We start from the raw sequence: 17,339 nt of genomic DNA, 5'->3' as shown, positions 1-17,339 counted from the left end.
GTGCTTTTGTTTTGAAGTCCACTAATCAATGTTCTTTTGATGTCAACTCCCTGAAGGCTGGATTCATGATGTGCACACATGATTACAGCCTAATGATGTTCACCTGATTGGAGTTCCCCAATTATCCTCTGTTCGTGGGGTAAACTATCAGATGAGAGCTGAGGGTGTGAATGGGCTGAATATTTAGTTTGATTTGATTTAGTTAATTTGTATATTATTTAACTGGGGTTTGATTGTAGTCAGATATATCACATCCTGCAAATTCTCATTTGTTTTTCTCTACCAATTGGCCGTTAAGCCCAAATCTCTCTGAATAGACAATATATTTGCTTGTGTTAACATAAGTTAATGTTAGATGTTAGCTTGTTGGTGAGTAGCCTTCAGTAATAGTAATAAATCACACAGCAATAGTACATCGAAGATGCTGCAGAGCACATAACCCAGGTAGCTACCACAACTAAAACAAGGTAGCTGCAGCAGGCTAACGTTAGTTTTTAAAATAGAACTTACTTCCAGATGTTTCTTTAGGTTGGAGTCTTCTGATGCTGAGAGCAGCTTGAGAGAGTTTTCATTGCACAGTCAGATTTTGCCCATCATCCCTTTCTTCTTTAAAGGTAAAGTGGTGTCAGAATTTCCAAGTATGAAATGCATTCCTGCCCATGCACTGCTGGATCTGTTGTGCTGGCTCCGGGTCCATTGTGTAACTGACACCATCAACATTTATAGGATGCTCACATTAGAGCTTCTCATTGCGTGTTTTGTTTGGGTTTCCAGCAATGTGTGAAATTACCAAAATTAGAGAGAAGATAGCCAAACATAAGAAAGAGGAAAAGACCGCCGTGCAATCCATTTATTTCCACAACGTAACTGTATTCTAATTATCACCTATTTGAGCGGCAACTGTAACAGAATAAAGTTACTCATATTTCGTATTTTAAATACGTAACGCCGGTCCACATATTCCGTTATTGCCCAACACTGGTGCTAAACAGTCCCAATATTTTTATGTCACTATCAAGTTTGACAAGAAAGATGGATTTTACTGACATGGGATTTTATGAATGTAAATTTATTAAGCTCTCAGGAAGTGGTAGAAGGTTATCTGCTATATTTACTGCTACTTTAGTGCAAGTTTATACAGATAAATGAATCACAATATATTTCACCTCACCTCGACTTACTTTTGAATAAAGTGTAATGCTTTATATTAGTTTAAATAACCCAAAATTACAAGAAACTCCAAGTGATACACTAATCCTTCAATAATCTTATTCTAATTATATAATGCACATTACCACTGATTTTATTAGCAACATTTTGTACATTTACTTGAGTAAAAGTTTAATTTGACTTCAGTTTGATTTACTTTTATATTCCATTTATGCGATTGGGTGTGTGGCAACATTAGACCTAAACCTTGACAGCATTCAGGACCAAAACACTGGAGGAGGCGGCGTAATGGAGTCATGGCAGCAGCCAGCATGACTAGTCATGTAACTAAAAGCTAAATCCTAATGTAACAATTTTGTTGCTACGCTGTCTTGAAGTCATGCTTGGTTCACACTAACCTCTAAGTAAGCAGGACATGCTAAAAATTGAAGCTCGAAACAAAGAGCTGTCCCGCTGAGCTGCTTTTATACAGATACGTTTTCATTTTAGGTCTCAACATAATCAGTGAAGTTTTCTACAGGATTCTTTTCTATTTCTTAATTCTGGTAGTTTTGATTAACAAAGGTCTAAAAGTTCGTGTTATTTCGTCCTCATGCATCGCACTCAGATGCTCAGGCTCTGAACTCCAGCTCAGAGGGTAACACCATCATCCTGGGAGTTGACATGTTTACTGGTTTGTGTGTTATTGTTACTCCACTCACTTCAGACTTCCCACATCCGTTCTTTATGGGCTTTTAAAACGATTTAAAATATATATGTATGAATGGGAGCGTGATTGGCGAGCTGTAATCTGATCTGGAATGGGACTGAGATGATTAGATGTCTGCCCTCACATCTATCTGTATTAAGATGGATTGGATATTTCCCCTGGCAGCTTTGGGAATCGTAACAGCCCATGTTAAACAGACAAGCACACACATCCTTATGGCTGAAAAATGGTTTATGGGTATTCAACTGTTCCAAGAAAGCTTGGTGTATTGGTTGGTGGTATGAGATACAGTCATGCCCCAGGGAAAATGGTGGTGAAAGGAAGTCTGGGAAAGCTCTGAGACTGGAAACTGTGACCTGACCTACTGTTCAGGAAGTGGTTTGGGAGCTTTTGTAGGTCATATGTTTGCTTGTTTTTAGCATGAGGGCTGTCACATCTTGGCGTGTGTAAAGAAACAGTCCAGCACAGTAATGTTTTCATTTCCACAGTTGGAGAAATTAGTTGACTGGCATTTAAAAAAGCAACAAAAAATGCTGGCTGTTTCCATGAAACTGCTTTCAGATTCATCAGTACTTTAAAATGAGGTGAAATCTCTCAAGTTAATAAAAACGTTGAATACATTTGTGTCAGCGCTGTAAGCATCAAGCTGCCACGCTGCTGTACGCCTTTCCCTCATCTGTCCATCACTTTATGTTGACTTTAACCATTCTTAAATAATTTAGTTCCTGCAGAAGCTTTTCAGATTCTCAGAAGTAATCCTCGAACCAGGGGGTAATGGATCTGCAAAGCTGCATAAATAAAACGTCTTCATTTCCTCAGTTTCCGTTTAACTGCTGAGAGGATTTGCAGGAACCATAAATCGATAATTAAAGGAGAGCGAGCTGTGACCTGTAATCCTGTCAACGTCTCTGAAGTAAATGGTTATGATATTGACTAAGGGGTGGGGCCGGCTGCACAAATAGTAATCCTCTAGTCATCTAAACTAGTAATGAATCTTACAATCTCAAAGTTGTTGACAGAATCAGAACAAAATTGTCCGTTTTGTTTTACAGATTCCTGGTAAGTGTTACTCTTTACAAGCTTTTGGGGAGAACATTATGTGTAAATTGCTGCTTCTTGTCTGCCAACAAAGCAGCAGAGTGGCCATTTTTTTCTAAACCAAATGCAATAAAACCCCAGAAATGTCTTGTTAATGATTCATCCCTTTTCTGTTCACATAAAACATAAAAGCAGCCAATGTACTACAAGTCTGATGGCATCAATCTGCACAGGCAAATGCTATAATCTGTCTAAACCAGATCCAACACTGAATTCTGTGTGAAATTCAATTGCTGCTGATTATTTTTATCACATTTGCCAGTATTTCTGAGCTCTCGCGGATATTATAGAAATAAAGTTATCCGTGAAGTCATATTAATATCAAACCCATGCGTCCAAATATGTGGTAACATTTTCCACCTGGTAGAAGGCAGCTGTACTTAACATTAACCCTCTGATCCCCCAGCTACTGCTCTCTTTAGATAATCTTCACTAAATCAAGGGGAAAATGTAGCTCAGTTTAGCTCAGTTTGTATGCTGGTTTGTCATGTAGTAGCTTTCAGTTACACAGCAATGACTGCAAGGTGCAGTGTCGGGAAGGTTACTTTTAAAATGTATTCCATTACAGAATACAGAATACATGCCCCAAAATGTATTCTGTAACGTATTCCGTTACGTTACTCAATGAGAGTAATGTATTCTGAATACTTTGGATTACTTAATATATTATCATGCTTTTTACAACAACGTGAATGTGCTATTGCTGTGTGATTTATTACTGTTACTGAAGGTCTGCGACTCCGAACTGTAGTAAAGGGACCTCTGACTAATACGGCGGGGTCCCTGTCGGCTCGTAGCCGAAAAATAGCTTTACTTTGTTGTGTGGGTCAACTTTTCTTGCGAGAGACGGAGAGAGGCGTTGAAAGGCTGCTCCAACGGAACTTATTGTTTTCGGAGGAAAACACGAACACGGTGTACAGTCGAGTCTTAATAGCTTGGCTGAAGTGGTTATTATTATATTTACATGCTTCCAGCTCCCGTTTTTGCTCGATGACTGCTCGTACCTTTCCACTCCCCTTTTTCTCCCTCCTCGCGCTCACAGACACATAACGTGTATGGCAGTCCATTCTCCCTGCAGCACGGACTACACTGCCCATGATGCTACATTCTTTAGAGCTATGCTTGTAGCATTCTGCCTGTTAGCTTAGCACAACAACAACAACGAAAAGGCGCTCTCTCACCCAGGAAACACACAGTCGCAGAGAGAGAGAGAGAGAGCGTCGCCCTGTAACCATGGCAACCGTAACGCTGCCGCCTGGAACAACAGAACGTAGCTGTCAAACAAAACCCAAACAGTCCTGACCCGCGACAAAATGAAACAGGAAAGTACCGCCGTGTAATCCATTTATTTCAACAAAGTAACTGTATTCTGAATACCACATTTTTAAACGGTAACTGTAACGGAATACAGTTACTCATATTTTGTATTTTAAATACGTAACGGCGGTACATGTATTCCGTTACTCCCCAACACTGGCAAGGTGTCCAGGTCCGATACTGCAAAGCAAGCCCAAATCATCACCCCTCCACCACCAACAACTCAACAGTTGGTGTGATGTGTTTGTGCTGATGTGCAGCATTTGGCAGTTTGCTTTATGGCCACAGATCTCCACTTTAGTCTCATCTGCTCAAAGCACATTTTTCTGGAAATCTTGTGCTTTGTTTAGGTGCACCTTTATAGAAAGGAAAGAGTTTCTCTTGGTAACCCTTTCAGACAAGCCGTACTTGTTGAGTCTTTTTAGTTTTTTATCGTACTGTCATGAACTTTAACATTTAACCTGCTGACTGACACTTGTAGAGTCTGTAGCTCTTGGTTTTGTTTTGTTTTTTTGTAATTTCCCTGATCATTGCACAGTCTGAGCACAGACATCATCCTGGTGCAATTGTTAAACTCTATTAATGCCCACACTTTAACAGAGGTGGTCACACTGCTACTTACCTTCTTTGTTCCTAGAGAAACAGCGTGGGTGGTTTACACAAGACTGAAAACAGTCTTGTGTAAACTTTATTTCTCATATCTGTATATATAGTATTTCAAGTTTTCTATTATTACATTTTTATTTTCTCGCTTCTATTATTTGTTTTTAAGGCAGTTCCCATGTAACCGTTTCTCCTCCAGTCTTATCAGCACAGCTGGCTGTGTGACATGACCCAACGTGACACGAACACAATAGGTACAGGACTTGACTGCAGAGCCACAGCTCTGGGAGAGACAGCGAAGAGGTGTTTTTTTTGGCTGAAAGGAACTAAAGAGCTGTGGGTGTTCGTCTGATGGTCATGAGGAATCAATAGAGACTGTTCAATGAGTAACACAACACTGGTTCAGTACAGGGGCATGGGCGCCACTAATTGCTCTTGCTTTGTTTGCAATTAGTCCAACATTCTGCCGCTAATGTGATTAGGTCACTTCAGATAAAAGAAGCTTTTGGCAAACACCTACTACGGATGGTGTGTCTGACGTAAATCTGAAACCTCTGTCATCCATCAGCTCGCAGCTGCCCTATGAAGTCTGAGCTGAACAATTTGATAAGATCAGATCTGTTTTTTGTTACTTTGACTCCAGCTGCGGTCAGTTGTTGGGAAATGTCAAGTTGTGAAGAAACCGTTAGCAGCTGAAGACATTATAAGGCAATAGTTAATATAAAGAGAATTTTTCAACCAGCCACATGATGCAGGCTATGTGACACCAGAGAATAAACACCAGAGAAAATATAAAACAGCGGCTCTACTCTGATCTACTTTCCATCGCTACACACAGCCTGTTTTATTTGTGGCTAAGGAGCGGTAATGTTGTAGCCAGTGACACTGACAAAAGTCAATGCAGGAGTTATAAGCTGCTGTAGAATAAACACAATTTAAGCTGATTAATATTAGCTGATGCTAGCAAGCACATACTGCTTATTATTGGTTTATTACCTCTAAGACTTTACTGCTATTGCCAAACAGCAGCCTGTTTTTAATGCTTAGTTTATTTTTTTTGGTCCCAGTTATGCTAAATGTGTAGCAGACAGCAACATTAGTTACCATGTATTTGAAGATTGATCTAGTCCACAGTGGGCCTTCACCAAAGCAGACCAGGACATTGCTTCATGGTCCTTGGGTCTTTTTCATTATTTTGAATTCTCAGTTGATATAGTCGAGTTGGTTGAGTTTTGAATTACAGTTTTGAGGCCTTATTATGAATTCAAATGTAATATTAGGCTTAAATTATATTGTATTACATCTGTATCTTGTTGATTTTCAAATTCCTGTTAAGACTGCTTTACTGTTCTAGAGGTTTTCTTGGTCATTATTTGGCTTCAGTTCCTATTTTGAATTAAACTTGCTTCCTGTTTTACTCTGTTAGTTGTTTTTCTTTTGTGTCTTGTTTTGGATTTGCCTTAACATCTGTTTGATTCTTAGGTTGGTTTTTTTTCTTTTTTTCTTTTTTTTTTTAAATTTCATATGGGGCGATCGTGGCTCAAGAGTTGGCAGTTCGTCTTGTAACCGGAAGGTTGCCGGTTCGAGCCCCGGCTCGGACAGTCTCGGTCGTTGTGTCCTTGGGCAAGACACTTCACCTACCGCCTACTGGTGATGGCCAGAGGGGCCGATGGCGCGATATGGCAGCCTCGCTTCTGTCAGTCTGCCCCAGGGCAGCTGTGGCTACAACTGTAGCTGCCTCCACCAGTGTGTGAGAGTAAATGAATAGTGGCATTGAAACGCGCTTTGGGTGCCTTGAAAAGCGCTATATAAATCCAATCCATTATTATTTTTATTATTAAATTTCATTCCGTCTCCCCTTTAGCATCGCCTGGATATTACCAACCACCATACAAACAGATGTGTGTTCAGGGTGTTCCTGCTTATGCAAATTCAGTCATTTAAAAAAAAAAAAAAAAAAAAAAAAAAAAAATTAGTCGGCCACTCACTTTAGTATTCTGATTTCTGATTTGAAATTTGTGGCCGGAAGGTCATTATTCCTGCTGGACTGTTTTTTGTTTTTGTTTTTTTAAATGCCAGTTTTTGATCACACCTTTCAAAACATAATAACACAGGCTGCTAAAAGCATAAATGCAACTCTAATTCAGAGTCGCTGCAAAATGTGTGGCTCCATTTTAGCCAAAGCAACGCCTCTATCAGACTGTTAAAAAAAAGAAAAAAGGATCAAACTAGAAAATGGTATCCACATAAGCAATATGTGATGAGCACAGAAAGGCTTTTTTGTAAATGCCAGCGCTGTTATCAGCTTTCCTCTCTCTGCACACAGTCAGTAAATCACCTGTTTTTGTGTTCTGGTCAGCTTGGCGATACCTTGCACATTATTCTGTTTTCAATCCTTCAGTGAATCTGGGCCACAATGTGCACTGATGCACATTAACAAAGGCTCCTCTCTGCCGTGTGTACCTTTCTTTCCCGTGGAAGTGAAAAGCAGGAGATAGAGTTACATCTAATGAGAAAAGGACTTCACACCCCATTGGTTTTTCTCGCCACCTGGAATCCAGGCCACCGCCACTAAAACCTCAACGGCAAAATTAGGGTTGAACGGGAAAAGGAAAAGTGCTCCGAGAATAAATATGCACGCTCGTCTGCTTTGTCAACAGCAAATTGACAAATTACCTGCCACTGTTCTGTTTTCACTGCGTTCAGGGGATAATTGAACGTTACATGACCCGGACTCCCTTTGCCTAAAAACACATTGAATTTGTTAGCGAGAAAGGGAGGCTGTGATTTCCTGAGGAACAAAATCAGCAAGACAGGAATGATGAACGCTGAAGTAAAAGACCAATTTGGCTGATAAAATGGTAAAGCTTTGCAGTCTGCCTCATGCGTGAAAGTTACTGTCCTGAGCTCAAAGGCACTGGCTCACCTTCACTCCTTTTTTCATTGTGGATTTTCTTCCTTTACTTGGTTAATTGGAAGACAGGCCTGTTTTTTCAAGTTCAAAGGAGGAACTGTTCCTTCATGAGCTCTTTTCCATAAGTAGGAGCTCAGTAAGCTGACATGATTACACAGAGACCCACCTGGACTCATGAAAGCCAGGCAGTCCCAATGGCAGTGAGTCGAAGCTAATTAAAAAGTGTAAAGAGACTTGGGTGGCTTTAATGTTGCTTTAACATATTTGTTACTAAAAATTCATTTATAATATAAGTTCTAAAGCCATACTGTTTTATTTATACCACTGTGAAGAAAGTTAAATGCTGATAAAAGAACAAAGTTACCCTACTTTTACCTTTAAGAACACGGATTGACAAATCAATCCGGTGAACGCCTGGTAGGTCAGTAAAGCTTAGCATGTCGATATTGAGCCAAAGTGCAAAACTCAGCTCATTTAAATGGTCCAGCTTTAGGTGAATGAAGTAAATAGACTTACAGTCTTCCTGTGGAACGTCTTTGAACTTCATGAAGGGTGGTCGTGGCTCAGGAGGTAGAGCTGCTCATCTTCCAGTTGGGAGGTTGGTGGTTCGAACTGGGGGGCCAAAGTATCCCTGTGTGAGTTAATTGGTGTGTGAACGTTAGAACTTAAATGCAGGGGAAGACTGTATAAATACATGGACACAATCAAACAAGCACCAAAGCGCTACGTGAGAAACGGTCCATTTAGATGCTGAATGGTGAATCTCAAGCCACCTGTCATTTCTTTATAGTTTACTAGGAAAATGTGAAATACCTGTACTGATTTATTTATCTAGAAATGGTCAGGTACAAGGACGGGATGGAACATGAGTGAAAAAGCAGCCAATGTCCAAATAAAGACTAAAAGACATAACTTTACACTGACCACTTTACGCAATCAACCTCAATTATCAAAGTAAACAGAAAATAACAAAAAGGCAAGGCTAAAACTAAGACATGAAGGTTCATATTAACCCCAATAAAAGAGCAGAGAAGGCACTGGAACACAAAAGAGACAGAGGGAGGCAAAGACAGTGAAACACAACATTAGAAGCAAAAGAATCAACAAAAGGAACCAAAATTCAGCAAATACTAGACAAAACCTTTGGACCATGACAGAGATGCCCACCTCCTACAGCTGAATCCATATTTCACTGACAGACGAGAGTGGTTTCAATCATTTCATTTCACTCTGAGTGAAAGTGAATGAGCTCATAGCCACCACATTTATTTTCTCTGCTAATCTCTTTACATAAAGTAAACTGATACAGCAGGTCTCTTTTTCAGTGACATCACCCCTCCCCAACAACTGAACTAAAAGGAGAAATGTTGCAGCATTCAGCTAACTGAACACATTTTACACCAGTGTTTACAGGTCATTTTACTCTGAGAAAGAGGGTTTGGTGTGTGGCTGTGCCTGATAAACAGGGAAGGGCTGTCTAATTCAGCCTGCATAAATGACATTTCTGTGCGGCAGATTGCTTGTTGATGGTAAACCATTAAGACAGTGAGTCACTGGCTCACTGGGGATGCTTTTTTAAAGGAAGGCTGATACTGTCAAAGGCAGGCCAACAATCCTGTCTCAGAGAAGAAGATGCTCTTGATAAAACCTGAGAGCTGATGTTTCAAGGTTGTTTGAACTCTGTCTTAATGAGCTGGACGTTTTCCAGTGGGTATTAGCATTTAGATGAAATGTGTGTTAAAGTGGTTTGGATCTTATGGACTGTCGGTGCATTAGCCACAGCTGATTTTCTGAGAATACATGTTAGTGGATGTACATATTAGGGCTGTAGATTGAGCTTCACTATTATAAACAAATGGTCATCAATTTTTAGTTAATTTCATCTACGTAGTAAAAAGTGTATTCATGAATCAGTATGCAGTCTATTTAAAAAAGAAAACTATTTAATACTTAAAATCAAACTGCCACCCTGCTGTGTGTCTCGTGTGCTGATTTCATATGCTGAACACATTTGTCCTGTGGTTCTTTGCAGCTCTGGTGGTGAGATTTCTGACCAGACGCTTCATCTGGGAGTATGACCCCACACTTGGTAAGACAGCCCAAGAAACGTGTATCCCCTCCTGCTGCTGTTACTGCCATCTCCTGTATCTGCAGAAATTGCACACTGTCAATTTTATGGTTTTATATGAAGTTCTTATAATACATGTAGTCCTTAACTAAGTTGATTATTTAAAGCTATCCCCAGGTGTAAAAAACACACAGCAGATTCCACTAATTTTACAAAACCTAAGCCAGTTACTTGTAGAACCACCTTTAGCAGCAATAACTTGAAGTAATGGTTTTCTGTATGACTTTGTCATACAAGTGTTATATGGCACAGGTGTCTTAAAGTCCCAGCACAGCAATTCAGTCAGTTCAAGGTCTGGTCTTTGACTGGACCATTGCAACACCTTGATTCTTTTCTGCCATGCTACCGCTAATGTGAAATCTTCTGTAACTAGCCTAGCATTACTTTTAGCTTTGTGCCCTCTTTCTGTAAGTTTAGCCAAAAATTGAAAGCAGGAGAAACATCTTGTTCAGGCATTTTTCCTGCATGAACCTCTCTAAAGATGACATAATGAAAATGTGTTTGCTTTTGGCACAGCTAGGGTAATGGCTTTCCCCAGCTAGTTTCCAGCTTTTAATCTAAGGTAAGCTAGCTGCTGCTCATTTTAGTTTTCATAGTTAGCATAGATTCATATTAGTGCTGTTAGCGTTAATCTCGTTAAAATAACGTTAATTCCATAACTGCATTAATGCGGCAAATCTTCGTTAGCGAGTTAACGTGGATTGCCCCGCATGTGGGGCTGGACGGCGCTAACGCGTTGACACCCTGCGATGAGAGATTTAACGAGATTAACGCAGACAGCACTAATATATACCAAATCTCCTCATCTAACAGGAAAAAGAGAAAATGGAAATTCTAGGTGCAGGAGTTATATCATGGGCACTATCATGGCCAGCACAGAGCTAGCACTTTAATCTTCTGCACAAATGTTTATCTGGTGAAAACAGAATAAAAGCAATAATTGATTCATTAAAAATTCTGGGATAAAGTGCTGAAACTGCTACAACTCAGCGTAATGTAAAATTGTTGTTGGGGGGTTTCTCTTATCAGTGCATTATATACAGTAGAACTGGCCTTTTCATACTCTGGTTGAACCAGTTCTCTACATTGTAATTATGGGACACAAAGTGCCTCCTCTATAATGTGCTTTTCATTTCCTGGCTGTGCTTGGCAGGTCAGCGCCTCTGGACTGTTCACATGATGCTCCTTCAATAGCCTGCCTGTTCTTAGCAATACATGGTGCAGTACAGTGCAATCACCAACATAAAGCAGACCGCACTCAGGAGCATAATTAATCCATTTTCATATAATAACATAATGATCACAGTCATTATGGCCTCTGTGTGACATCTCAACATATGCCTGTGAGACTGCTGAGATATGTTCAGGTGCTAGACCAACAAAGAGGAAACACTTTAAAGCGATATGATTCTGGATTTCTTTTACATTTAGCATACGTGGCATTTAGATCATACTCAGCTGCCACCCATCCACATCTTACTACTTTTTTACAGTATAATGTATTGCCACTGTGCCAGCTTCATATTACACGTCTGCTGTTTAAACTCAAAGTAGGGAATGTGGTAGAAATCAGGAAAAGAGCAATAACTGCTTCCTTGGTTACAACAAGAGGTTACGTCACAACCCCTTGAGGTCTGTAATGGAAATAACAGCACCGCTGGAGGGTGTCTGTGACCAATCAGACTGCCTGGATGAAATTACCCTCAAAGTGCTCAAAACATCATTAAAACACTATTATGAGCAGATCGCACAGGTAGGGGGTTTGCATGCTGGAGAATTACTGCCGCAATGGGGGCTGCACTCCATCTATCTCAGTATGCCTTCCAGTAGCTATTGCTCACCATTCATCTCCATTTATTATCTACCTATTTATCTGGATCAGGTTTACAAACAAGCTCAGATCTTATTCCCTGCAGTGAATTGTCCCTTTTCAGCCTAGATGTACGAAACAGCCCAAGCAGAGCTATCTTGTGCATCTTCAAAGGCAGATTTTATTTCAGGGGACAGTAGATTTACTGTGACTGCAAAAAATTCAGGCTTAGCGAAGACAATTTTCTGCAGGATAGAAATGCAGAAATGCAAAGCAGGAGATGAAGCATCGCTGAATATGTTTCCAAACCAACTTCATTCTAAGCCAAAGACTAGAAAATATGGTGAAGCATGTCTTCCCTTTGGCTTCACCTGCACAAGTGCCGAGGTAGGTCTCCCCTGCAGAATTGGTTTTCCCTTCGTGGGGAGCAGCGCTGGGCTCTTCAAATCACGGACAAACAGTATCCCATAGTTGTTTATGTTTTTAAACCCATTTTGCACAGAGAGGCATTTTTTGAAAAATGCATTGATGGCAATGTTGAATATTATTACACATACAGTAAAATAATCACATCGTGACGCCTCTGCCTTTCTAAATGGAGGGACGGTAAATGCATGTGTATATGCAAGCGTGTAAAACCTGCAGATAGTCAGATTAACAGTATTTTGTCTCTATCTGCCATTCTGCAATTCATCTCATGTAAACAATAACGTGGCGCACAGCGTGACGTGAAAAAAGGCACCTACCTTTGACGTTGCGTGACGAACTCTGTATTCTTCGTCCACACGTAAACGGGAAAAGGAGTTTTAAAATATCTCCGTTTTTAGTGATTTGAAACGCCGTTTACATGTGGACGAAACGGCTGCATGTCCAAAAATACCCCTGTAGGCGTGGACGTAGAGTAATAGAGTTAGTAGTTTACATTCTTTCTACCTGTAATTTATTGCAGGTTACTTGTATTTTCCTAATTGTTTACTAAATGCTTGAGGTGTGAAAGGAACCGCAATGGAGCAAAATATGGGTGTATGTGGTTGGAGGATGCGTGCGTGCGTGCGTGAGAAGGGGGGGCGCGAACATTTTCTTGTAAAACAAAGGGGGGCCTAGCAAAAAAAGTCTGGGAACCACTGCTTAACACATTAAATTCATATTCTCAGAATCATGTAAATATACGAACATGTGGGCATCTCCAGATATGATCAGTACTTGAATGAAGAATGAGTGTGCTTGTGTACCTGCGCGCATGCACGCACGCACGCACACGCACGCACGCGCACACACGCACTCTTGCTGTTGTTGTGTTCGTGCTGGATATGATGTGATGTGATGGAGGAAGCATACATCTGACTGTGAAACTGCACACTCATTAGCTAAAAGACTAAACTAAGGTCCAAAAGGGCTAATTTTATGAATTAATACTTTTTCAGCTCTTAACTTAGCCCATCGTCTGTGTCAGCATGCTTGTAGTGGGGGAAAAAAACAAAAACAAAAAAAAAACAAAAAAAAAAAAAAACTGTGAGTTCTGATAACTAAGAAAGAAAGCACTTTTTGCATTCGCTGCATTTTTTAGCTTTTACATATAAAAGCCTGCACATCCAAAGAAAGAAAATGTGTGGCAAGAATTTAATCTCTTTTTTTTTCATCTCTAGTTAAGGAACCAATCATTGAAGAGAATTAAAAGATGCAAAAACAGGAGTAAAAAAAAAAAAAACAAAACCAAAAAACGTGCAGATCTCTGTATGTTTAAATTCTCGGCTGGTAGCAACAGAGACTGAGTTTGCAGAAACACTACATGGCTCTCATTCCCAGCAGCACAATGGGAACCAACAACACTTCAGACTGCACATGGCCACAATATTGCAAAAGTTATTTCTGTCTCTGCACACCGTCTGGTTACAGATTCTAATCTCCTTTGGCTCACAGAAATTAATTGTGTGCTACCGCGACTGTGGTTTGGCATGACAACAGCAGCTCTGCTTTATATTATATCACACGGCTTTTTTGCTTGCTCATGCTCTGCACCATTTTCTCTGGTTTGTTGGAGCAATTTATGGAAGCGCACACTGACAGAGTTCATCAACAAACTGGATGGTTTTCACTGTCGACACTGAGACTTTTTTTCCCTGCCTGATCCCAAAACAGCGTAAAGCAGCTGTTTGCACTGTCATTTTTGTTTCTTCCCAAGACCCTTACAAAGGATGGTGAGCCTGCTTAAATCATACCACCAGCACTGCCTCCTGCCAGTGCTTTTATCAACAGATACACTGGGGTGTGGACGTGGACAGATTGGGAGCTGACAGGGAGCTGGCTCCTGAAATAGGCTGTCCCACGAGGCACAGCGTGACTCTGGTTCTCCTTAAGGAGGCTCCTTGTGAATGCAGCCAAACAGCTGCGTCAGTTGCTTCCTCCTCTGGCTCCCTGTGACATTTCATTTACATCACACAACACAATTTATCCCCCCCGGAGAGGTGAGCACACCTGGCACACAGCAGAGGGGGCCTTGCAGGACCTGTCATTTTAAACTCTCTCGTGAGATAGAATCTGAACATCAGTCTGACAGGTCCTCTCCATCGCTTCTTGGCTTGGGTTTTTAAAGTAATAAGACCTAATCTTTTTTTAGTCAGAATAAAACATTTGAAATACAGCATTTAATTCGATTGAAGTGATACTTTAGAACTTATCTTCAAAGCTTTTCTTTTAATACGTACTATGAAAGTTCTTTTCATTGGTATCAAATGTGTAGTGCTTTAGGTTCATAGAAAACAGTCTTATGTAGTTAAAACCAAAACATAAATAAATCAAACACCTTAACCTTTTCAATGGGCCCCTTTTGGTGTGTTTTTGACAAACGTCCAGTGCAGTTGTGTAGATCACTCCCTGGAAATCGCACTACTGACACCGACACATTGCCAAATTCTAAAACTTAACTTTCATTTTGTGGAAGTGGCTGGACTTCCAGGGTATGTTGGCTGGTGACTGAAGGGTGTGTTTCTTTTTTTTTTTAAATGCATTGTATACTTGGACACAGTGGCAATAGAAGCAGATTTCTGCTTTATTAGTCTGAATTCACAGTGTACAGTGAAAGAGGAAAAAAACTATGACTAAAACTACGCTCCTGGTTGTGATCCTGACCTGTCATGGTCCATAAAGACCTTGGAAGTTTGAGGACTGTAGTGAAATTAAAGCCGGCACAGAGCTCCAGGAATAATCTAAAAATAACTGCCCTGCTGAAAGCAGTCCAGGGATGCACACGAAGATGATCTTGAATGGGAGACTGGACAGATTTTTTTATGTTTATGGGACGATTCCCAGAACTTTTACAACTATCATGCCAGAAGAATCAGTAAATATATAAACAGAAGCACAATCGGACTTTGTAGTGTTACAAACTGTTACACAGTTTAGCTGGTTTGAAGTTCATTCCTTCCAGTGTGGGTGCAGCTTTCGTTCCTGTGTGTCATGTTAGCGTGTTCCTCGTGTTTGTCTAGTCTGAAAGGTTCAAACACTCAGTAACAAAATTCTGCAATGGCTTAAATAAAATGCACACTGCATTTTTATGACGTTTGGGAGCAACAAACAAAACAACATTTCAAATTATGTCTAAAGATGAACTGCACAGTCTTTGTGACTGGCACACGGAGTACTTGCTCATTTTAGACATTGGGACAAATGAGTCAGGAATCCTGGACCTCTGTGTACATGATAGCAGAGGTAAGAGATTTTTTGTGAAATCACTCAGAATGCTAGAAGAAAGCATCGGTTTAAGCCCTGTCATGGAAAATGTCATGCGATGGAAAATCCCGGCAGTTTGCCTGCACAAAAAAGGTTTCAGGGAGCCTTGATCCTGCCTGCGAGGTGTTTACAGATGGGATTTTATGACAGCGAAGGGGGGCGGGCAGATAACCTGCTCTCTGACTGAGGTCAAATGAAAGGTCACAGTCACAGTTCACACCTGTGCCGGCAATACAGAGCTCTCATCCTGTTTTTCAAATCACAGAGAGGCGAAGCTCAGACTGTTTTCAGGTCATTGCAAGAGTCAAACTTCACCCTGCAACCAGGAGAGTCTGACAGCATGCTGGGAAAAACCTGTCCCCAAAATGTAAGCAGAAGAGAAAGAGTGTTCTCTCTTCAAGCTACCCAGCATCTGTCTGAACCAGGCAAAAAGCAGTTGTTTTGACCTAAAAATGATGCTCTCCCATCTCAGGCATGAACATGTTTAATACATGGTTCCTCAAAAACAAATGTGGTGCCAATGACAACTAGCTAATGTCTCTAAAGGGAAGCTGTAAACCCAAATGCCTTTGCTCTGACTGTGTCAAACAGGGGGGATTGCACTGCCTGCCTGGCTTTTATCATCAGCAAACAGAGGGTCAAAGTGTAAAGAGGTTTATGACCTGAAAGGACTAGAACTAGAAAATGACCCCATGGTAACTAATAAACAACCCACTGTTGCAGATGAGCTACAGTTGCAGTCATTTTAAGGGTGGAGATTCTGTTTAATTCAATTTTATTTATATAGCACAACACAACAGCAGTCGCCACGAGGCGCTTTACTTTTTTTTTTTTTTTTTTTTCAGCAAAAAACATAAGCTTAATCCTTTCTGGCTCCTTAATTGCCAGAAAGGCTAATATGTATTTAGATGTAAATGCGTTAATAACGTCTGTTTAAACACTTTTCAATAACTATTTTCATGTTACCTTGAAATAAAACATCTCCCTCTGCTGTTGCTGCAGCTTACTGCAACTTCTACACGTGTGTACAAAATGTGCACGGAGTACCGGTGTCTGTTACATGCAACTTTGCACCTTAACCAGATGCTTTTGGTAGCCATCAACAAGCTTCACATCATTAAAGATGCATGCATTCCACCCTGGGGAAAAAACAGTCCCAAAAAAAAGCATTAAAAGCCTAAAATTCCCATGACAGTCATCATGCACATGAAGAGTGTATATTAACGTCTGATCACAACCATATATTACTAGCTGGCTAGTAGCATGTAATCATGTTCGTCATTCTGACTGGCTTTTTGTGATGCCCACACTTCTAAAACATTTGCAGTGAAGTCTAAGGAGCTTGAAAAGAAAAGCGTCTGGACTTCTTCAAGCTGCTTGAAGACGTTTCAACTCTCATTCAAGCAGCTTCTTCAGTTCTACAGTCAAATGTGGAGAGTCCCAGATTTAAGCCCTGTGGGAGTGTCCCCCCCAAAAGGGACATGGACCCCCTATTGATCCTCTACCTAATCACACGAGCCAAGGTGTGAAAACGGGTGTAGGTCACAACCAGCCAAGGTTCCTGGTGAGCTCACTGAGAAGCCTAGCCCCACCCTATCATGTGATTTCCTGAGGTCAGATGGCCCAGGATGTAAGTGGGCGTTAAGGTGTCTGGGAAAGGCTCTCAAAACTGGATTATAGATGGCAGACAGTTGGTGTCGTAAGCCCCGCCTCTGTTCAAAGATGGTCGCTCACAGTAGACATAGATGGCGTCTTTCACTCCTCTTTCAAACCATCTGTCCAAAATGGGAACATTTTGGCTGAGAACTTTCACAGACATTTGCAGTACATGTTTGTTTTTTTGTCACATTATGTTTTTATA

At 40.7% G+C, this 17,339-nt stretch overlaps 1 protein-coding gene across 2 annotated transcripts in view; it reads left to right on the top strand.

Annotated features, from left to right (window-relative positions):
• Nucleotides 1-17,339, top strand: part of rerg (RAS-like, estrogen-regulated, growth inhibitor) — a 51,384-nt gene that overhangs the window by 28,944 nt on the left and 5,101 nt on the right. For both annotated transcript variants that reach the window (XM_085387404.1, XM_085387405.1), the window contains exon 3: nucleotides 9,844-9,900. In XM_085387404.1, coding sequence (XP_085243530.1) covers nucleotides 9,844-9,900 — 57 coding nt within the window. The remainder of the gene's footprint in view (nucleotides 1-9,843; nucleotides 9,901-17,339) is intronic.

This window comes from Rhamphochromis longiceps, linkage group LG17 (genome assembly GCF_057381845.1).
Source record: "Rhamphochromis longiceps isolate RC_006_pf linkage group LG17, R_longiceps_female_GT1.1, whole genome shotgun sequence".
In the NCBI taxonomy this organism is placed as follows: Eukaryota; Metazoa; Chordata; class Actinopteri; order Cichliformes; family Cichlidae; genus Rhamphochromis; species Rhamphochromis longiceps.
Note: the sequence above shows the minus strand (reverse complement) of the source record. Positions and strands in the feature narration are given on the sequence as shown.